Source organism: Balaenoptera musculus, chromosome 3 (genome assembly GCF_009873245.2).
Source record: "Balaenoptera musculus isolate JJ_BM4_2016_0621 chromosome 3, mBalMus1.pri.v3, whole genome shotgun sequence".
In the NCBI taxonomy this organism is placed as follows: Eukaryota; Metazoa; Chordata; class Mammalia; order Artiodactyla; family Balaenopteridae; genus Balaenoptera; species Balaenoptera musculus.
The window spans coordinates 158,945,421-158,967,447 of record NC_045787.1 but is presented as its reverse complement, the minus strand read 5'-3'; the positions used below and the strand labels follow the sequence as shown (position 1 = coordinate 158,967,447).

The following is a 22,027-nucleotide window of genomic DNA, read 5'->3' as shown; positions in this document are numbered from 1 at the left end:
TTAAGGGGCCGTCCGCGTCCGCCGGCAGAAAAGCGGCTTAAAGGCGACGCGTGGCGCGATGGCGGCGACCCCACGCGCATGCCGGGGGCACGGGCGGCCCCTCCCGGTGCTGCTGCTGCTGCTGCTGTTGGCGCTGCCGCCTTTGGAGGGCCCGCCGGGCGCCGCCGCCTACTTCCCAGAGGAGCGCTGGAGCCCCGAGTCGCCGCTGCAGGCGCCGCGCGTTCTCGTCGCGCTGCTGGCGCGCAACGCGGCCCACGCGCTGCCTGCCACGCTGGGCGCGCTCGAGCGGCTGCGGCACCCCCGGGACCGCACAGCTCTGTGGTGAGCGCGGCGCCCGCGGCCCCGCATCCGGCCTGCTGTCCCCATCCCGGCGGGTCCACGCCGCGCCCCGCCCGCTGTCCTGGCACCGGGCGGGGCGGGCCAGCCCCACGCGTGCCTTTTGCTTGCTGTCCCCCATCAGGGCAGGACAAACCTACGCGTGCCTTCCTGCTTGCTTTTCCCCTGCCGCGTTAGCACCAGCCTGAACGGCGCTTTGCAAGCTGGCCTCTTTAGGGTGGGGCGGGCCACAGCTCTGCCTTCTGGCCCCCACATTAGGGCATATCCGGGATCACCCGTGCCACACTGCCGGGGACTAACCCGCGAATCCACTTGGGAGCACACACAGCTTCAAAGGGAAGCTTGAGAACCCGCCCCCACCCCCAGTTGGGGCGTTGCAGTGGCCCACATTGCACGTCTACTAACTGAACGTCTTTCCGCTCCTGCTGCTGTATTGCTCCCTGAACCCAGCCTGAATCGGACCTCCTGCCTTCTGACTACTGGAGTGGGTGGGTGGGGTGTGCGACGGATGGCGGAAGGTTGGGGGGAGTGGATCCTTCCTAGAAGCAGAATGGGGCAGGGCCATGAACAAGCCTGACTGGTGACTTACCGCTTCCTACCTCAGTTTCTTCATCTGGAAAATGGGGATACAAATACAATTCTAGTTGGGTTGTCTCTGAAGATGAACAGGTTACTGAGTGTGAAGCCCTTGCGCCTGGCATCAGTGACCAGAGCCGTGGTTATTATTATCATTACTGTTACTATTGTCATCGTTGCTATCCTTGTTGTTGACTAAATAACAGTTATTTTGGGAGAATAACTCTCAGCTGATGGTCACACTAGACTTCCAAATATTCCTTTTCCCTCCAGGCCGGATAATCCAAGCACACAGTTGGTGTTTAAGAAATGTTTGTTGAATGAATGAGTGACCACAGCCCACTCCAAAGTGGTATTGCTCATAGGAGAGAATTGAGGAAGGTGGGGCAGGGCTGCGTGATATATATGTATTTTTATTAAATCTCACATATTTAGCAGTGAATGTGGTTATAAGATCCTAGATGCCCCATAGTACGAACATCATCTAATGTGTGTTTCCAAAATTAGCTTGTTTAATCCGCTCTGCAGCCCAGTGAAGTGGGCCCTGTCCTCACCCCCTGTGTCACAGATGAGGAAATTGGGGCATGGAGCGCGGAAGTGTCTTGCCCAGGGCTGTGTAGCTGGTGGGAGGCCGAGCCAGGTCGTGGGAGCCCTTGTTGCCTTGCTGCTGCTCGTCCTGCCTTGGTCTCCCTAACTTCACTCACTGGCCTGTGCTGTCTGCAGGGTGGCCACGGACCACAACTCAGACAACACGTCAGCCGTGCTTCGGGAATGGCTGGTGGCCATGAAGAGTTTGTACCACTCTGTGGAGTGGCGGCCGGCAGAGGAGCCCACGTGAGTGCCAGGCCTTGCCCTGCCCCCTGCCCCCAGCTGGACTTGGCTGTGCCCCTGCTCACACACCCTCCATGACTCCCCATCATCCTGGGCCAGCCCCCCGCCCCCAGTCCCTGATGCTCCAGCCCAGCTCTGCAGCCTTCAGCGCTGGCTGTGGCTACTCTGACCCTACCTCAGCTTCACCAGTGGGTCAGAAGCCTCCCGTTGGACCTTTGCCCCCGCCGTTCGCTCCACCTGGAATTCCTTCATTCCTTGGTCTTTGTGGTGGACGCCCGCTGCTTTGTTCCCTGTGTCACTCAGCCGCAACATCAGCTCTGCTGCTTAGCGTGCCTGTGAGCCCCTGAGTGATGTGGACTTCGGTTCCTTTCACTCTTTCAGGATTAATGTCTGTACCCACCCACTGCCCAGACCAGATTAGGAGTCTGGGAGGACAGGCTCCGAGCTTTCTTGTGCTTTGCGTCTTCTCTCCTAGTGGCTCCCCCTCACCCTCAGGGATGTCTCTGCAAGGCAGTAGAGGCCCTTTCCCCTCCCCTCTGGGCCTTTGCACATGCTGTGCCCCTTACTGGGGACACACCTCTGTTCTCCTATTTTCTCCTTGCTTCTTCCCAGCCTTCAGATCCAGCTTACACGTCTCCTCTTCCAGGAAGCCCTCTCTGACCACCCCGCATTCAGCCAGCTCAAACCCTCTCTGGGCTCCAAGAATGCCCTGTGCTTCCTACATCACAGCTGCCTCTCCGCAGGTCCTACCCAGACGAGGAGGGCCCCAAACACTGGTCTGACTCACGCTATGAGCACGTCATGAAGTTACGCCAGGCAGCCCTGAAATCGGCCCGGGACATGTGGGCCGATTACATCCTGGTGAGTTTCTTGGCCAGCCAACCCATGGGTCCCCAGCCGAGGGTCTGGGGTATCCAAGGGAAGGCAGAGTGGTGGGATTCGGAGACCAGCCTTAACCCCATTTTACAGAGGGGAAACTGAGACTCTGAGAGGGGAAGTGAGTTGTCAGAGGTAACACAGCAGGTTAGCGGAGGAGCTGGGATCTGATCCTCGGCCACCTGGATTCTTAATCATCAGGAACAAATGGGCTTTTGTGTCCCCAGCCGACCCCTGTAGTTGCACACTTGGGTCATCTCCACTTTTATCAGCATCACCAGTGATGTGAGTTCTCTCTGCAACCACGATGATGACCTCTGGGTCACTCCGAGAAGCAGGAGGATGGGGCGGGGGCTGGGGGATGTTGGCGACACTGAGCTGCTGAGCCCTGACTTTCACTTCTTCCTCCTGGGCTTCTGGGAAGAGGGGGGCGGTTGAGGTTTTGAATGCAATGTTGGGTTACATAGATCACGGGTCTCCTGTGAGCTCCTTCAGCCTGGCTTCTTGACCTGGGCATGGTCCCCTCCCCTGGTGCGATGGGCAGGGCATTGACAGCTGAGCCTGGTTCACCATGGAGGTTGAATGCAGTGATGCCAGCTTGACAGTGCCCGCGGTCGGTTTCCATCTTCGTGCCAAACCTCAAGCTTTGGTCTCTACCTTCTTAATTTATTAATCAGCATATATCTATCGTCCACTCCCTGTGCCCTCCTCGTGCCGGGCCCTGGGGACCCAGTGAGGGTCAGCACAGGCTGAGCCCCACCTTCCTAGCATCCCAGGAAAGGTGGATGTGGCCAGAAAACAAACAAAACTGAATGAGGAAATATCAGAAGGCGGCCAGTGCTGTGAAAGGCACTTGATGATATATCAGTGTTCTGGGGCTGCCATAGCAAAACACCAACACTGGCGGCCTTAAAACAATGCAAGTTTATTGTCTTGCAGCTCTGGAGGCCAGCAGTGTAAATCAAGGTGCAGGCAGGGCTGCACTCTAGGGGAGGCTCCTTCCTGGCCTCTTCCAGCTTCTGGGGGCTCCAGGCGCTCCTTGGCTTGTGGCTGCATCACTGCAGTCCCTGCCTTTGTGGTCACGTGGTCTCTTCTCCTTATAAGGTCACCAGTCACTGAATTTAGGGCCTACCCTAATCCAGTACGAACCCCATCTCCTTTTTAAAGTAATTATTTTTTTATTTGTTTATTTATTTTATATTCTTTTCCATTATGGTTTATCACAGGATATTGAATATAGTTCCCTATGCTAGACAGTAAGACCTTGTTGTTTATCCATCCTATGTATAATAGTTTGCATCTGCTAACCCCACACTCCCAGTCCTTCCCTCCACCATCCCCCGCCCCCTTGGCAACCACAAGTCTGTTCTCTATATATGTGAGTCTGTTTCTGCTTTGTAAATAGGTTCATTTGTGCCATATTTTAGATTGCACGTATAAGTGATATCATATGGTATTTGTCTTTCTCTTTCTGACTTACTTCACTTAGTATGGTAATCTCTAGTTGCATCCATGTGGCTGCAAATGGCATTATTTTTTCTTTTTTATGGCTGAGTAATATTCCATCGTATATTTATACCACATCTTCTTTATCCATTCATCTATCGATGGACACTTAGGTTGTTTCCATTTCTTGGCTATTGTAAATAGTGCTGCTATGAACATAGGGGTGCATGTATCTTTTTGAATTACAGGTTTGTCTGGGAATATGCCCAGGAGTGGGATTGCTGGATCATATGGTAATTATATGTTCAGTTTTCTGAGGAACCTCCACACTGTTTTCCATAGTGGCTGCACCAATTTGCATTCCCACCAACAGTGTAGGAGGGATGAACTCCATCTTAATTTACATCTTAATTACATCTGCAAAGACCCAATTTCCAAATAAGGTCACGGCCACAGGTACCAGGGGTTGGGGGCCTCCCTTAGGAGGGGGCCCTAGCAGAGATCTGAAGGAGCCAAGGAGCCAGCCTCAGCGGGAGCTGGGGGCCAGTGTCCAAGGCAGAGGAAACAGAGCAGGGAGCAAGCCTGGGGCATTCAAAGACTGGCGAGGAGGCCAGTGTAACCAGAGTGGAGTGATGGAGGGGGTAATGCTGAGGTGGTAGGTGGGGGCCGGACTATTCAGGCCAAGGGAGGGATGTGGCTTTTACTTTGAAGGTAATGGGGAGCCATGGAGGGTGTGTGAACAGGAGAGGGCTAGGTTCCGATTTCTGATTTCTGATTTTCAGAAGTCCCTGTGGCTGCCGTGGGGAGCAGGGCCTGTGGGGCAGGAGTGGGGGCAGCAGGAGGCCAGGGTGGGGGCCTGTATGGGGCTGTGGGTTCAGGATGCGTTCTGAGGCCAAGGGGACAGGCCCTGCTGGATGTGTGGGTGCCGGAAGGACCTCACGTCCTGGCCTGAACCTTGTGGGGAGGACGGCACCATCTCCTGGAAGGAGGAAGGATGGAAGAGGCTCCTCCTGGGATTCCTGTGAGTTGGTGCCTTCTCAGACCATTTTATAGATGGGAAAGTGGAGGCTTAGAGAGGGAAGTGACAGCCTGCTGGGTGGGGTCTCAGAAACAGTGAAGAACAGAGGTGGGACTTGAACCTCCCAGAACCGTCCAGCCCAGGGCCACCTTGTCTGCTTCCCTGGGTTTTGCTTTCATGGTTTGACGTTGGCTGGTTTTCACTTTTTTCTCTCAGCAAACCTGGGTGGAACTCAAGGTTTTGGTTCAGAACTCAAAGCAGCTTTTGACATGCCGTATATTTTTGTAATCGGGGATTTCAGTAATCCATATTGGAATGTGAAATCATTTGTCTAGTGTTTTTAAATTATTATTAAAATGGCCTCTTTTTTTCTCTTTTTACAAACACTGTGGGTGTTACTTGTAAGAAAATATACAAGAAACAACAAGAAGCTTGGAAAGAAAGAAAAAAATCATACCTTGTAGTCGTACCTCCCAGAGAGGCTTGCTCTCTGGCTGCGTTTTTTCACCTCTATGTGCTTCCAAAACTAGTTCCCATCACCCCAGAGGAAACCCTGTGCCCATGAGCAGTCACTCTGCATCCCCTCCCCCAGCCCCTGGTGACCGCTGATCTGCTGTCTGTTTCTGTGGATTTGCCTGTTCTGGACATTTCACATAAACAGGATCATACGCTATGTGGCCTTCTGGGTCTGGCTTCACTCAGCCTGATGTTTTCTGGGTTCATCCAGGTTGTAGCGTGTGTCAGTGCTTCACTCCTCTTTCTGACTGAGTGATATTCCATTGTATGGATGGACCACGTTTTGTTTATCCATTCATCTGTCAGCGGACGCTTAGGTTGTCTCCACAGTTCGGCGTCTGTGGATAAGGCTGCTATAAACGCGGTGTGCAGATGTCTGTTCGAGTCCCTGTTTCCAGTTCTCTCAGTCTGTACCTAGGACAGGAATTGCCGTAACTCCATGTTTCACTTCCTGAGGAACTGCCAGACTGTTCTGGCTGTTTCCACTGCAGCTGTATTCCAAGGTCACAAATTCACATGTCCGCAGGGGTCTGGGCAGGAACATAACAGGACCACACGGCTTGTCCCAAGGGACAGCCACCTCCCATCTCCAGCTGGGGCGTGCCACGTGGGAATGCCCTTCCCGCGTTGCTGGAGAAGGCAGGGATTCTAGTTTTTGCTCTTGTTTATGGCAAGTGATTCATACGTTCTAAAAATCCTGCATGGGGCGCTTCCCTGGCGGTGCAGTGGTTAAGAATCCGCCTGCCAATGCAGGGGACATGGGTTGGAGCCCTGGTCCGGGAAGATCCCACATGCCGCGGAGCAGCTAAGCCCGTGCGCCACAACTACTGAGCCTGCGCTCTAGAGCCCGTGAGCCACAACTACTGAGCCTGCGTGCCACAACTACTGAAGCCCGCACTCCAAGAGCCTGTGCTCCGCAACAAGAGAAGCCACCGCAGTGAGAAGTCCGTGCACCGCAACGAAGAGTAACCCCTTCTCGCCGCAACTAGAGAAAGCCCGTGCGCAGCAACGAAGACCCAACGCAGCCAAAAATAAATAAATAAAATAAATAAATTTTTTTAAAAACCCAGAAAAACCCTGCATGGGTAACGGAAAGCATATCTGTGGACCAGATGCATTAAAAAAAAAACCCACCTCCTAATAGTTGTATAATATATCATGCCGTGTGTGTTTTCACATCCCAGTAGACAGGGACGTCCTTACCTAATTGTTTCCTGTGGCTTGATTTTTCAGTTGTCTCGACACATTCTGCAAGGGGACAGCAGGGCAGGGCCAAAGTTTCTGTAGCTGATTCTCCACTGCTAGACTCCTGGGTCGTTCCCAGTTTGTGTGATGACCAACCCTGCCATGAATATTCTGGTGTGGCCTTTCTGGAAGGTGTTGGTGACATACGGTTTTGGGGGGACAAGCAGGCACCCCCCACCATGATGACCCTATTCATGGGTTGGTGAGTTTCCTTCCAGGCTGCAGCAAACAAGTTATCATCTTTTTACCCCAACATTCAAGGTGTTAAAAAAAAAAAAAAAAAGCTTTATGTAAAGATCCCATTTTTACGAATTTTTTTGTTGGCATTTAACTTACATAGAAAAAAGTGTGTTCCAGCCCCGACTGTCCTCCTCATTGACCAGTGCTGCCCATCTTAAAAGTTCCCCTAAAAGGAGCCACGTGATGCACCCGCTGTCACTTCCCGTGGCTCGCCAGCACCGTGTGTGGGACCCATTTGTGTCGCTTCGTGCTGTGTGGTCCGTCCCTTCTCTTGCAGTGTCGTGTATTTCATTGTGTGAACGTAACTCTGCTGGTGACTTAGGCAGAGCTGTCCGTTGAGGAGCGGGTGGCTTCCAGGGCCGCACGTGCTATTCCAGGCGCCCCCCCTCCCCAGGGCTCCGGCCTCTGCCCCAGCTGTTCCAAGCTGTGGCCTAGCCCGGCTCACTCTGGCGGCCCACACTGATGCCATGTCGGGTGTTTTGCAGTTTGTGGACGCGGACAACCTGATCCTCAACCCTGACACGCTGACCCTGCTCATCGCTGAGAACAAGACGGTGGTGGCCCCCATGCTGGATTCCCGGGCTGCGTACTCCAACTTCTGGTGTGGGATGACCTCCCAGGTCAGGGGGTTACCGTGGTAGGGCAGGGGCCTGGGGGTGGTGGGGGCTGGATTTGGAGTCTAACTTATCCTCACACTGCCTCATGGTGAGCATCTGATAAACACTATTGTGATAATCCTTAAATAGACCTTGAGGGAGGGTCTACGATTGTGTGCCCCCTGCCCCTACACCCATTACTGAGGCAGAAACACAAATGCAGAGAGAGGAAGGGACTTGCCTGCGCTCACATAGCTATGACGTGATGGTGCCAGGATGGGACTTCAGGCACAGCTTGATCCAGGTGTTCAAACAGTATTCCTCTTCCTCCATGCCTTGCATGGCTTCATTTCCAAACTCCTGGGGAATGATCCCAGCAGCATTCAGCCAAAGTCCACTCTGATAGAACCTTGTCCAGTCTCCTCCTACCCCTGAACCAATTACTGAAGTCAGGAAAATGTCAGGCTCTGATTGTCTCACCCAGTGATGAGGGTGGGGTTTTAGGCAAAGCCAGGGAGAGTGAGGGGCTGGTGATGGAGCAGGGCTGTGCCAGGGGAAGGGGGCTGGGTGGCTAGAGCCAGGATACTGACCCATCCTATCTCCTCCTATCTTTTTGTTTTGAATTGATGTGTAATTCACAAAATATAAAGTTCACCATTTTAAAGTGAATAATTCAGTGGTTTCTATATTTTAAAGTATGTCATAGAAATCTAAATGTTATATGCTAACAATTCCAGTTCGTAAAGGGTAGGAGGAAGAGAGAGGACTGTTCCAGAAGCTTCTAAAACTTCTCTTCTAAAAGATTGCCCCCCGACTTTCTTGAATTCCCACTTCTGATGTTTAATTTTAAAATCAAAGGATCTCAAATATCCAGTCCCTTTTTCAGCTTTTTAATTTCCTTTCTCAAATGCTGCTTTTCTGATCAGAAGTATTGAGCTGGGTCTGCAAATGAGTGGCTGTTTCCCTGTGTTTCTGTGCCATTGCCCAGCAACTGAGACTCTGGAGCTGGAGACTGACAGGCCCTGCTCAGAGCCCTGTGCTCAGGGAATGCCCACCACAGCCAGAAACTGGCACCCAGTCTTACTCTCCGGGTGTTCTGTGCCTCCTGTTGTCCCGGGCCTCCAGCCTCACCTTTAGGGACCCCCATGCAAAACTCTGCCCGCCTCCCCACAGGGCTACTACAAGCGCACGCCTGCCTACATCCCCATCCGCAAGCGGGACCGCCGGGGCTGCTTTGCAGTCCCCATGGTGCACTCGACCTTCCTGATTGACCTGAGGAAGGCGGCATCCAGGAACTTGGCGTTCTACCCTCCCCACCCCGACTATACCTGGTCCTTCGACGACATCATTGTTTTTGCCTTCTCCTGCAAACAGGCAGGTGAGCCCATGGGGTTTGCCATCATGGGGTGTCTCTCTGCTTCTTTGGGACCAGTGCTGAGCCCACAGAAGGTTCACAGAACCAGAACTGCAGGGTGCAGTGATGACTTCAGGTGCAGCTGTATCCAGGTGTTCAGATGATATCCCCAGGATATCTCTCCAGCCCTGGCTTTGCTGGGTGGCTTCACTCCCCAGGTCTTTAAGATCTGCTTATTGAAAGTTGTTTCCATCTTGATATTTTCCTATATTCCCCCAAATATCTGTGGTTGAGCATAATTGTTCCCTAGTGGTATACTTCGGGCAAAAAAAAAAAAAGTTTAAAGAGGAAGAAAACATAGCCATATGCTGACCTGTCATTTATTTTTAAGCCACGGGTCAGCAAACTATGTCCCATGGGCCAGATCTGGCCCACTGTCTGTTTTCGTATGGACGCAAGCTAAGAATGTCTTTTGGGTTCCTGGACCCAATTCCTATGTGTGTAGGTTGGAGGTGGGGGTGTATTCCCCAGACCGACAAGCAATTCTGGGACCCCAGCAGGGTGTCTGAGAATTCAGCTCAATTCCAACTCGGTTCTGGCTCTGCCTACTTGGAGATAGCCTCAGATTCCACAGGTTAAGGGCTCAGCCCCACAAAACTATGTCCCCCACCCCGCTTCAGATGCTGATCGCAAGTCCAGGTTGTCACCTGTGCTTCTGACCAAATGGCTAGAAATCAAAGTTTCCCACAACTCCTTCCTTGGGTTCTGCTGATTTGCAAGAGCAGCTCACAGAACTCGGGAAGCCTGTTTACTCACTAGGTTACTGTTTATTATAAAAGGATATAACTCGGGAACAACCCAGAGGAAGAGGTGCACGGGGCAAGGTTTGGGGGAAGGGGCGCAGAGCTTCCACGCCCTCTCTGGGCATGGTCCGAAGGCAGACTTGAGTTGTTGAGACAGAACTGTTTGGCCCACAGACCTAAATATTTACTGTCTGGCCCTTCAATGAAAATCGTTTTCGTTGGGTTTATCACTTTAAAAAAAGATATATACTCATTATAAAACTTGAAACCATTCAGAAAAGCACTAACACAGAGATAATGTTACTCATGGTTTGTCCAACTACATCTCATTTTTGTGCATAAATGTGCATCTTTACTGTTCACCCGCAGTTTTGCGGTTTGCCTGGTCGTGGAATCCTGCAAGGACTGAGTCAGTACCGGTGCAAGGCACTCGTTAACAGTTCTGGAGTTTTTTGTCTTCTTTCCTGGCACTGCGAACCCCTGTTCTGGCTCCAATTCCCAGATGGAGCACCGAGGGGGGGCGGGGTCTGCCGGTTGCTGGGAACAGCTGGACCCATTTTACGCTCTGGCCCCATGCTGGGCCGTGAGGCTAATGCTCTGTTCGGAGGTTGCCTCCACTGCCTTATTGCTCTGTTTTCAATTTTGATTGTTGTTTCCTTGGCCCCAGAGGTCCAGATGTACGTCTGCAACAAGGAGGTGTATGGCTTTCTGCCGGTGCCACTGCGGGCACACAGCACCCTCCAGGATGAGGCCGAGAGCTTCATGCACGTGCAGCTGGAGGTCATGGGTGAGTCTGCCTGCGCCAACCTGGGAGGGCTGAGTCGCCTCCCTCTCCCTGCCATCTCGCATCTGTGAACACTGACTGAGTGTCTGCTGGGCGCCAGTCTCTTCGCCGGGCACTGGGAACCCAGTGTGAACAGGTGGACGGTTGTCCCCCGTCTCACACAGTGCTGGCTTGCAAGCAGCTGTGCACGGCATGCTCGGGGAAATGAGGGTGGGCTTTCTGGCGGAGGTGGCATTAAGATGCAGGGTAAGTAGGAGTTAGCCGATAAGAGGATTGCAGCCGGAGGGAGCAGCACGTGCGGAGGCCGGGAGGCTGGAGGGGCTGTGAGCTCAGGAAACAGGTGAGGTCGGCGGGACAGAAGTGGGGCTGGTGAGCTGGGCAGGGCTGGCAGGCAGGGCCAGGGCGGGGGCCTCAGACATTCGGCTGAGGAGCGGGCCTTTTCCCCTGGGGCAGTCAGGAGCCATGGAGGGTGTAGGAGCAGTGAGGGCAGCAGGTTTCACTGATGGCCCTGCATGTGCGTGGCAGCGTCTAGGACACAGCCATTTCGGGCCATTTTGTCACTCATGTCCCTGCCAACCTCCAGACCCACTATTGTTTGTTTAATATCTATCTTAACGGACACTTTTTTTTTTTAACTTGAATACATTTTAAAAAGGAGACTATACCTGGTCCTGGAGACTACATACTTTTACCGTGGTTGCAAGCTCATGTCTTTCTAACACATATACAGATAAATCCGTAGACTATTAAACTAGCAGCTGTCCCTCTGGTGAGGTGGGCTGAACGCACAGGGCCGAGCTGCCATTGATGCTGCTTGAGGAGGGGATTCTGCCCCAGCTGAGGGTCTCTGAAGCAACTGGATAGTGGTACGGCGTCCTCTTCCATAGGGGCCTTGCCCTGTGCTGACCACATCCCTGTGAAGGCCTGGGAAGCAGCATGGCCGGTCCTCCCACTGCACAGATGGAGAGGGCCTTGGAGGGCCAGGCCCCTGCCCTGAGGTTCAGTCCGTGCCCCACCCCCTGGGCCCGGCTCTGATCTGTTTCTAGAAGGTTCTGTTTGTGGCTCCCCCTTGTGGCTGAAGATGGAATGACACCCTGCCTTCTTTGTTTTGTGGGGGCTTTGGGGTCTTTTGAGGTGACACCTGGAGGCTGCAAGGTCATCAGTGTGAAGACCCCCGCGACACCCAAGTGTCTGTCCCATGTAGTTGCCCAGGCTCAGCCTGGCAAACCCACCAGGCTGTAGTCATAAGAAGTGGGTCTGTGCCTCTTGCCAACTCCTGTGGGCGAGCGGAACCCGAGAAGCTTCTCCAGGCTGCCATAGTTTTCCTAGTTTAACTTTTCACATATATTTCCCTTGTTATTTTTGGTCAGAAGACTGTTTACGCTGCCGTTATAAACGGAAGGCACAACAGAAGCGTGAATATTTTCCTGTTTCTCAAGCGCCAGAGCAAATCACACAGAACAGACGGAAGGAGGGTCTGGAGGTTTCAGATATTTGTGCAAATCCTTCCTTACAGTTCTAGTGAAAACCACCTTTTTTCTCCACCTCTGTGTGGGTACCTGTTCCAGGGCTGTGCATGTGATTTTTCACGTGTTCAAAAGTCTTTCGGGACTTCCCTGGCAGTGCAGTGGTTAAGACTCTGCGCTTCCACTGCAGGGGGCACAGGTTTGATCCCTGGTCGGGAAACTGAGATCCTGCAAGCCGTGCGGTACGGCCCAAAAAAGAAAAAAATCTTTCTTACAATGAAATTTCAAGCTTAGAGAAAAGCTCAGAGTGATGCCCTCTGTGTGTGGGGAATCCAGCAACTTCCTTCCCTACCTGCTCATGGACTACGGGGTGTCTTTCCCAGTTGGCCCCATAAACTTGGCTCAGTGTAAATCCTGTTCTTTGAGTTTTAGCATACACAGCAGTGACAGGTCATGTGTGTGCAGCATGATGATTGTTTTTTATTTTTTAATTTTTTTATTAAAAAAATTTTTTTCAATGTTATCATGTTTTTATTGATCAATCTGTGCCCAATTAAAACATAGACAACCAAAAAAATACCCTTATCTAAAAGCAAACAACTCAGGAACATCCAGATGCAAGAGGTGCATAGGGCAAGGTATGTGGAAAACAGTAAGGAAGCCTGCATTCCCTCTCGGAGCTCGCCGTTCTCTGTTTTTAATATCCTTGTCACCAGACACGGACCAGGCTCTGGCCCTCCCCAGGGTCCCCCACTGTCATGATTCCACCAGCTGACGGTTTTTTTCCCTTTTTGTGCTTCTCATCAGTCAAGCTGCTCAAGTGCGGTGTCTTCTGCCCCATGTCCTCGTCTGTGCTGTCACCGGGTGCTGCGTGTGGCTGTGGCTCGTTCTCTTGTCTTGCTGCGTAGTATTCCATGTAGATGTTCAGCCCCAGATTCATTCACTCTTGGCTGTGTCATAGGTCACTTTACCAGTCTTCTCCTGAGCGGCATGGGGGGCATTTCCCATTTTTCCCAACATTGCCATGTGCGAGAGAGTTCTAGACATGCATCAGTGGGTGCAAAGTTAGGGAATATCCACAAGGTTGCCCTCACTTCTTACACCAGTTGCAAAATCTGGGGTCCCCAAGACCATGCTCAGGTTTGATAATTCACGAGAGGGACTCAGAACTCACTGGAAGCTATTATACTCACAGTTACAATTTATTACAGCCAAAGGACACGAATTGAAATCAGCAAAGGGAAAAGGTGCATAGGGCAGCACCCAGGAGCGTCCCAAGCACAGAGATTCCTATTGTCCCTTCCCCGTGGAGTCATATGGGCAGTGCTTGCTTCTCCTAGCACCAGTATGTGACAACGTGCACGGTGTACTGCCCACCAGGGATGCTTCCCAAGCCTCCATGGCCAGGGTTTTTACTGGGGCTCCTACACACAGATACAGATGATTGCCACGTGGCTAACCTCCATCTCCAGTCCCTGCAGAAATTGAGCCAATACCAAGTAGCCCAAGACCTCCACCCTAAATCACACTGTTGGCATACATACCCAGTATGGCCCAAGCCCTGAGATAAACAAAGACGTTTCCAAGGGCTTCAACCTCCCAGGAGCTGGGAGCAAAGGCCAGACCTCTCTGTGGTCAAGTTTAATTCTTCACCCTATGATGGGTCTAGGGGTGTTGCAGTTCTTGACATGGCTCTCTGGAAAGGCTGCATTGTGTTGCTCCTTCTGGACCCTAATATGCTCCATTTTCCCAGAACTGATAAGAAAGGATGAAGAGATACCCCCACTTCCCATCAGCAGGTCCTTTCACCATCCACACCCCAAGTGGGCAGGCAGAGGCTGAGAAAGAGAGGGAAAGGGCACCTGGGATTTGAATTTGGGTCTTCAGATCCCAAAGCCTTGCCCTTGGGTCCTAGGCTCCCCTGAGGAGGACGGGGTGGCAGGGAGCTGTGATGGGCCCTGGATAGGAAGAAACCCCAGGGCACAGTGTCCCTGGAGGAGGCCCGGGCTGCGAGGTGGGAGGTGCCAGGTTGACCCTGGGCCTCGCCCAGGCTTCTCCCAGACAGAGGGGCCTCTGTGTGTCCTTTGAGCTCACACAGGGCCTTTGTTCTTGGGGAGGCAGATGCCACACTCACCTTTTCTGGGCCAGCCTGGTAGATGACCAGGAGCCTCACCAGGCCCACAGTCCCCTGTGGATCTGATCCTTCTGTGGGAAACCGTCAGGGATGTACCAAGACAGGGCCCCGGGGATATGGTCTGAGCACTGCTCACAGCAGCTAAAAGGGGAACAATCACGAACACCCTGAAATTCTTGGCATACCTGGGCTCGTAGGTGTGTCACTCCAGTCACATGGCCATCTTCTCCCTGTGTGTCTTCACACCATCTACCCTCTGTGTGTGTCTCTATCCGAATTTCCCATTTTTATAAGGACCCCAGTCAAACTGCTTAGGACCCACCCTAATGACCTCATTAAAGATCCTATTTTCTAAATAAGGTCACATTCTGAGGTACCGGGGTGTCAGGATGCCAAAGTATCTTTTTGGGGAGGATACAGTTTCACCCAAAACAATGTGTGTGATTTCATGGCATCTTATCATGACATAAACCTCTGAGAGATTTATTAGCCCATTTTATAGATGAGGAAGGTCATTCCTTTGTTCATTTTATGAGTTTGTGCTGAGCTCTGTGTTGGGCGTAGGGAGCCAGTGTGAGTGGACAGACCTGGTATCCGTCTGGCAGAGCTCATGGGAGATAATCAGGGAGCCGGGGAGGTAGGACAGCAGAATGAGGCTTTGACGGAAGCCCAGGCGCTGTGGGGACCCCCGAAGAGGTACCTGACAGCCTGGGGAGGTCAGGAGACTCCTCTGCTGCCACCCGCCCACCCCCCGCCCCGTCCCAGAAGGCCTCTTAGCTGATAACTCAGGGGGAGGAGGGGAGGAAAGAAGGGTATTTCAGTAGAGGCCCAACGTGTGCAAAGGTCCAGAGGTAGGAATGGGGGATGGGTAAGTCTGGAGCAGTGCCAACAGCCAGCGTGGGTGGGAGGCGGAGGAGAGAGACTAGCACTGATGCTGTGAGTGGGGCCGTGTTGGACAGGGTCTCCAGCACCAGGCTGAGGAGCTCGGGATGACGGAGCCACGCAGAGGGTGGGGAGGGGGCGTTGGAAAGAGGCTGGACACCCCCCCACTTCGCAGTGACCCCCGTGACCCCTCGGCTTCTCTCTGCCACCCAGTGAAGCACCCACCCGCGGAGCCCTCGCGGTTCATCTCGGCGCCCACCAAGACGCCAGACAAGATGGGCTTTGACGAGGTAGGCTGGGCCTTCCCTCAGGGGTGGGGCCGGGGGCCGACCTGGAGGGTCCAACCGAGGCTCTGGGCCACAGGTCTTCATGATCAACCTGAAGCGGCGGCAGGACCGACGGGAACGTATGCTGCGCGCGCTGCAGGAGCAGGAGATCGAGTGCCGGCTGGTGGAGGCTGTGGACGGCAAGTGAGTCCCACCCCGGCGGGGGAGGGGTGGCTCCATGTGTGGGTGTGTAGACCTCGCGGGTGGCGGCTGTGGAGCGGATGTGAGTCTGACCCTGCGCGGGGTGCTGGCAGGTCTGCACACATGGTGTAGACCACGCCCTGGCAGCCCACATTGGGTCCAAGAGGGGTGCGCAGGTTGGGGGGGGGGTGGCAAGGGGGAATGTCGCTAATGGTGGAATTGTGGGCAGAGAGAGTCTTCCACTGACCCCCTCCTGACCCCCCTTGCAGAGCCATGAACACCAGCCAGGTAGAGGCACTGGGCATCCAGATGCTGCCCGGCTACCAGGATCCTTACCACGGGCGGCCCCTCACCAAGGGCGAACTGGGCTGCTTCCTCAGCCACTATAACATCTGGAAAGAGGTGGGTCCCGCAGCGGGGCAGGGCCCTCCTCAGCCTTCTTAACAGCTCAAGGAGGGAATCACCTGCACCCCAGACAGTCTTGTCTCTTTAGTGAATGTGTCACCTGAACCCTGGGTGGGTGAGCTGCCGTCCTTCTCCTGTGCAGATGTGGAGCCTGAGTCTGGGGAGGGTTGAGCCTGACTCTAGAAACAGGTAGGGTCTGAGGCCCAGGACCTCGAAGCAAAACCTCTTTATGTCCACCCACTGTCAAATATCTAGAGCCTGGGCACCGTGCTCAAAGCTTACTAGTAGGAGTAATAGCCATGGCGACCCGACGATAACTAATGCAAACCCCACACATTGGTACCCCATTAGCCCCAGAGGCTCATCACACACCCTTGGAAGGAAAGGTTATGATGGGCGAGGATGCCAGGCACGGGCTGGAACCTGGGACCAGCAGGCGTGAGGCCAGATGGGGCATTTGGTGTTTGAGGCGACAGGTGCTCAGCCAGGTTGCCCTCCTTTTCTGATATTCATCATGGAGGTCATGGGGCAGGGATTGCAGTGTCCGGGTAGCTGTAGAGCCAGGGGGGATCCAGGTTCAAGTCCAGCCCTGCCTCTGAGAGGGGTGAGCTCTGTGAGCAAGGAAGGCATTTCCCAATCTGAGCCTCAGTTTCCCCAGATGATGGAGTCACAACTTCAGGGGCAGTCGTGAAGATTCTCTAGTTCATTCATTCTGGGAACATTTGTCAAGGACCTACTGTGTGCCCAGCCTGCTGCTGGTGCTGGGGACACGACAGCCACCAAGATAGACCCAGCCCCCTTCAGGGGGCTCACAGCCCTGGGAGGTGGGAAGACTGATGATAATCCACAAAGAAATGAATGACAATGAAATAAGTGAGAGGCATCTACAGGAGAGGCCCAGGGTTATGAATTATCCTCAACTGGCAGCTTTGGGTGATAGTCAGGGAGGACCTCTTGAGTAGATGCCAGGTGAGCTGAGGCCAGAAGGGTGAGAGGGAACCTGTCTGCTGCTGTGTGGGGGAAGGGTGCTCTGTGTCAAAGGCACAGCGTAGGCCCAGGCCCTGGGTTGGGAAGGAGCGGCCAGGCTGAGGTGAGGCTGTGGAATCTGCTGCCAAGTTGTGAGGAGGAAGTTTTGGCCGGGAGGTAGATCCAAACTGGTGGTGGTGTGTGTGGGGGGGGGGGGTGGGGTTTGCTTTTCTCCTGGTGCCCCAGAGCTTTTAAGCAGAACTGGCTTCGGGGTCAGGCCTGGCTTTGATCTCTCCAAGATCTCAGCAGGGCCTCCTCCCTCAGGTTGTGGAACGCAGGCTGCAGAAATCACTTGTGTTCGAGGACGACCTGCGCTTCGAGATCTTCTTCAAGAGGCGCCTAATGAACCTTATGCAGGATGTGGAGCGGGAGGGTCTGGACTGGGACCTCATGTGAGTGGGGCCTGGGAGGGGCCAGAACTCAAAGGTGTGGCCTAGAGCCTCTAGGTCGGAGGGCCTTTGCAGGTTAATATGTTGGGCCAACTTTTGGGAGCTTGGCAGGAGGACTTGTTCTTGACCCAGAAGTCTAGGGACCTGGTGGAAGCCTGCCAGCTCGTTCAGGGTTTGGAGACTTGACTGGAGCCTGTGGGGTAGAGAATAAGGCTAAGATTTGACCCGGAAGCCTGGGGAACGTGGCTAAAGAACTTGGGGTGTGGCCTGGGGTGGGTTTGATCCGAGCTTGGATGCAGGGCCAGAAGCCTGGGGGCTTGGCTGAGTGGGGTATGCCCACGGGAGCCTGGGTCTCAGACCAGTGCTAGGTAGAGTATGGCCAGCATGTTTCTGGAACAGTCCCTTGGCATCTCACGTAGGTGGGTTGGTTCATCCTCCCCACCCCACCCCTGCCCCCACCACCACGTGCAGGGCCCTGATCTGGGTTCTGGGCCTCAGACTCAGGACCATGCTCTTGATAGGAGCAGTAGCTTCTCCCCTTCACTCCTGACTGCTCACCCTATCCGTCACCTTGCCCGCCTGCCTCACAGCCCTCTGAACCCAGAGCAGCTCCCCTCTCAGCTCCGCTCTCCTTCCTGTGGCACAGCCTCCCCAGCTCCAGATCCTCCCTGGCGCCCTCAGAAAAAGCCCCCTCTCCTCCCTGCGGCCCCAGACCCCTGTGGGCCTGCTCTCACCCTGTCCAGTCACACCAGCCTCCTCATTGCTCCCCACCCCACCAGGGCCTGACAGGGGCTCAGTGGATCTCTGCGTTAGCACTCTTGGGTGGGCAGGCGGGAGGAAGGTGACAGGGCCCCCATCCTGCACCCCAGCTACGTGGGCCGGAAGCGGATGCAGGTGGAGCACCCCGAAAAGGCTGTGCCCCGCGTGAGGAACCTGGTGGAGGCCGATTACTCGTACTGGACGCTGGCCTACGTGGTCTCCCTGCCAGGCGCCCGCAAGCTGCTGGCTGCCCGGCCGCTCTCCAAGATGCTGCCCGTGGACGAGTTCTTGCCGGTCATGTTCGACAAGCACCCAGTGTGAGAGGGGCTGGCGGTGGGCAGGCGGGCTGGGGTCTCGCTGTGGAGCTGGCCTGGGTGGGGGCGTGAGGCTCGTGGGTCCCAGGGAGGTGGCTTTCCCTCTGCCTGCTTCTTCCTCCATCTGGTCCCTCTCCGCCGCCCTCCCCCCACCCCTGCCACCCACTTCTGTCTCCATTCGTCTCTCACCCCCCAACCCACTGCGGCCCCCGTGCTCCCCTCCCCTGCAGGTCTGAATACAAGGCCCACTTCTCCCCTCGGGACCTGCGCGCCTTCTCCGTGGAGCCCCTGCTCATCTACCCCACACACTACACAGGGGACGACGGGTACGTGAGCGACACGGAGACCTCGGTCGTGTGGAACAACGAGCACGTCAAGACCGACTGGGACCGGGCCAAATCCCAGAAGATGCGCGAGCAGCAGGCCCTGAGCCGCGAGGCCAAGAACTCTGACGTGCTGCAGTCCCCGCTGGACAGCGCTGCCCGGGATGAGCTCTGAGAGCTCTGAGGGGCGGTGGCCATGAATCCAAAGCAGCCTGTCGCTGGCCCGGCCCCCGCACGCCCGCCGGGGACAGCGGGGCCCCTGTGGACCCCTGGCAGGCCAAGGAGGGCTCCCCACACAGGGCGGCGTCCAGCCAGCTCTTGCTCAGCAATCACGTGCACGCAGGCAGCATTAACGGAGGTGCCTACTGTACGCCAGGAACAGGTGGATTGGGTGGCAACAATTCGTGCGCCCAACACTTTAAGCGAGTACTGGGTACCAGGTTCCTGCGTTCCGGCAGTGAACGAGGCATGATTATTCCCTCCCTCGGTGATGGATCCAGTCGTCAGGCATTATCGATCCCCCATCAAGAAGCAGGTGCTAGTGATACACATTCACTGTTTGAATTCATTCGAGTATTTATTGAGTGCCTACTGTATGCTGGGCACCATTCCAGGCTCTGGGACTAGTGAGGTAAACTTTCATTTATTCAGACACATATTGAGCACCTACTATGTGCCTTGTACTTGTGACACAAAAGTCCTTACTGACTCGGTGCATTTATTGAGTGCCTGCTGTGTGCTGGGAGCTGAGCTTTGTGCTAGGGCTGAAGATAAACAAGATGCTTTTCACTCCTAATTGGTTTCTTCCCCACCCATCCAGAGAGCATCTCCTGTGTGCCGGGCACTGGTGATACAAAGCAGGATGACAGCTGTTCAGTCAGCATCTGACCACCAACAGAGATGAAGGAGTCCTTTCGTTTCTTCATGCAGCAAGCATTTATTGAGTGCTGGCTGTGTGCCTGACCTCATGGACTCCCAGTGGGGCTGACTGAGTTTGATTCCTCATTTCCCGCCACCCCCCTTCACCCGAGCCGTGTGCAGATAACATCCTCTGTCCACCGCCCAGGAGAGGGGGTGGCTCTTCCCTTGCCAGGGGCAGCCATGGGTTCCAGCAACCCCATGTCCTCACGCAAGGCCCCCCTGCTAGACCCAGCCCCCCCTGGAGGGGGTGAGGGGTGAAGCTGGGGGCAGGGTCTCCCATGCCCACTCCTGGTCTCAGTTGCTTGACCGCCCTGCCCTGCACGTCAGGTGTGGTCTCTGCCTGCTCGATGGTGTTCCTCTGTCCAAGCCTTTGGTGGGATCATGCGTTTGGGGCCTCGCGTGGGCTCCGCTGCACTGGGGTGCTACCCACGGCCCGGGCAGGACGTCCCCCGGCACAGGCTGGAGGACTCGCTGGGTCTTCAGCCTGAAACGAATGTCAGAGCCGGCCAGCGGTGCCTCATTCTCTGAGGGATAACTAACTGCTGTCCGGGTCGGGTCCTGGATAACTTGCTTATTTTTTTATTAAATGTTCCCGGTTGGTTTTCACATACATCTGTGTTCCCTTCTTGGCCCAATGCTCTGCTCACCACCTACGCACCACCCACACTCCCCACCCACCCCCCCGCTTCAGGCCAAGATGTGGGAGGAAACCAGGTGCGGCGGGGGGAGTGAGACCCCGGGGTTCCAGTGTGCCCCATAAAACTTCCCCAGAATAGCCCGGGGGCGACAGATGGTCAACCTCACTCTGTCCTGCGGGGTCAAATAACAGAATGAAGAGGGGGGCTGTCATAGTTTGGAGTCTCCAGAAAACAGACCCCAAGATGAGGATTTGAATTATCCGAGAGGTGACCCCAGGAAACCCTGATGGCGGTGGGGACGTGAGGCAGAGAGGGAAGGAGCCCTTCAGGGGGTGCCAGTGAGCAGTTGGCGGGGTGGGGGGAGGCAACTGGGGGGCAGGGGCAGCATAGAGCATGCACCTCAGAGTGGTCCCACCCCAGGGGCGAGGGAGGTGGGGCATTTATCCATCCTCAACAGCATTTGAATTTTCTGGGTCAAATAAGGGTTCTCAAGATTCTCAAGCCCTTTTAGGGTGTGCAGGCATATACCTGAGGCTTTTACAAAATAACGGATGGTGTGTGATCCTCGTGGAAAAACGAGAACATACAGCTAAACAAACCGAAAAAAGCAAAATTAAATCACACGTCCTCAGAGACGACAACTCCTAACTTTTTAGTGACAAACCTTTCAGTCTTACCCATTTGCATGGTACAAATATATACATGTTTTGAAAAAGAGAATTCGTGTTACATAAACTCTGTTACAACCTGCTTTTTTCTTTTTCTCCCACACAACACATTTTAATTTCATAAACACGGGATCAAATTGTACCCGGATTTTTTTCAGCAATTTTCTTTTTAAATTTAACAACATATTGCAGACATTCTAATCAGCGCAGATGTCTACCAGGTCTTTTTGGATTGTTACAATAAAATAGGCTGTGATCAGGATGGACCAGCATTTATTCAATCATCCTGATGGAAGAATATCACAGCCTGGCAGTGAACAGTATTATACAATCCATCTTTCCTCCTGGAGTGTTTATTTCAGTTGGGTAAGTTGATACAGGTGGGATTGCTGGGTTAACAGAAATGCGCCCTTGAAGTTTCAGTAGAGGCTGCCATGTTTTCTCTTCTTGTTAAATCTTAGCTATTCATCATGTATCTGCGAGGGTGGATGATCCCAGTTTATTAACCAGTCTCCTCTCGTAGAACACTGGAGTCGTTTCTCATGTGTTACCGTTACATGTTATGTTTCCAAATCTTATTTTAACCTGGTGGATCTCAATTGGGGGTGGGGCGTGGATTTTGTCCCTCAGGGACATTTGGCGATGTCTGGAGACGTTTCTGGTTGTCATGACTGGGGGTGGGTGCTCCTGGCATCTAGTGGACAGAAATTAAATTCCCTGAGTGCACAGGGGGGACCCATAACAAAGAATGATCCGGCCCCAAAAGTCCACAGTCCCTACACCCAATTCCATTCAGCCATTTGGGGACAGAAGTCTCTAGAAGAGTCTTCTTCGTGGCATGAGTGAAATTTCCTTTGCCATGAAATGTCTCTGATTCAAACGTAGATTCTCGGGCTCTGCCTCCAGACTGAAGGGGTCAGAAGCTTGGAGGTGGTGCCTGGGAACCTGAGTTTTCTTTCGATGCCCCATCCAGTTATCTAACTCTGATCTCCCCTTTGCTCTCTGAACATCCGG

At 54.0% G+C, this 22,027-nt stretch overlaps 1 protein-coding gene across 2 annotated transcripts; it reads left to right on the top strand.

Annotated features, from left to right (window-relative positions):
• The first annotated feature begins 6 nt into the window (after positions 1-6).
• Positions 7-20,317, top strand: COLGALT1 (collagen beta(1-O)galactosyltransferase 1). Of its 2 annotated transcripts, XM_036847932.1 has the most exons (13): positions 7-321; positions 1,636-1,746; positions 2,487-2,604; positions 7,570-7,704; positions 8,854-9,058; positions 10,505-10,624; positions 15,317-15,393; positions 15,467-15,573; positions 15,840-15,972; positions 17,266-17,393; positions 18,260-18,466; positions 18,694-18,789; positions 19,607-20,317. In XM_036847932.1, exons 1-13 carry the CDS (start codon positions 59-61, stop codon positions 19,635-19,637), a joined length of 1,731 nt encoding a protein of 576 aa, XP_036703827.1. In that variant the 5' UTR covers positions 7-58; the 3' UTR covers positions 19,638-20,317. The 2 variants fall into 2 exon arrangements, with proteins under 2 accessions (XP_036703827.1, XP_036703826.1); XM_036847931.1 differs by having other exon boundaries at positions 8-321; positions 18,694-20,317.
• Positions 20,318-22,027: the final 1,710 nt, after the last annotated feature.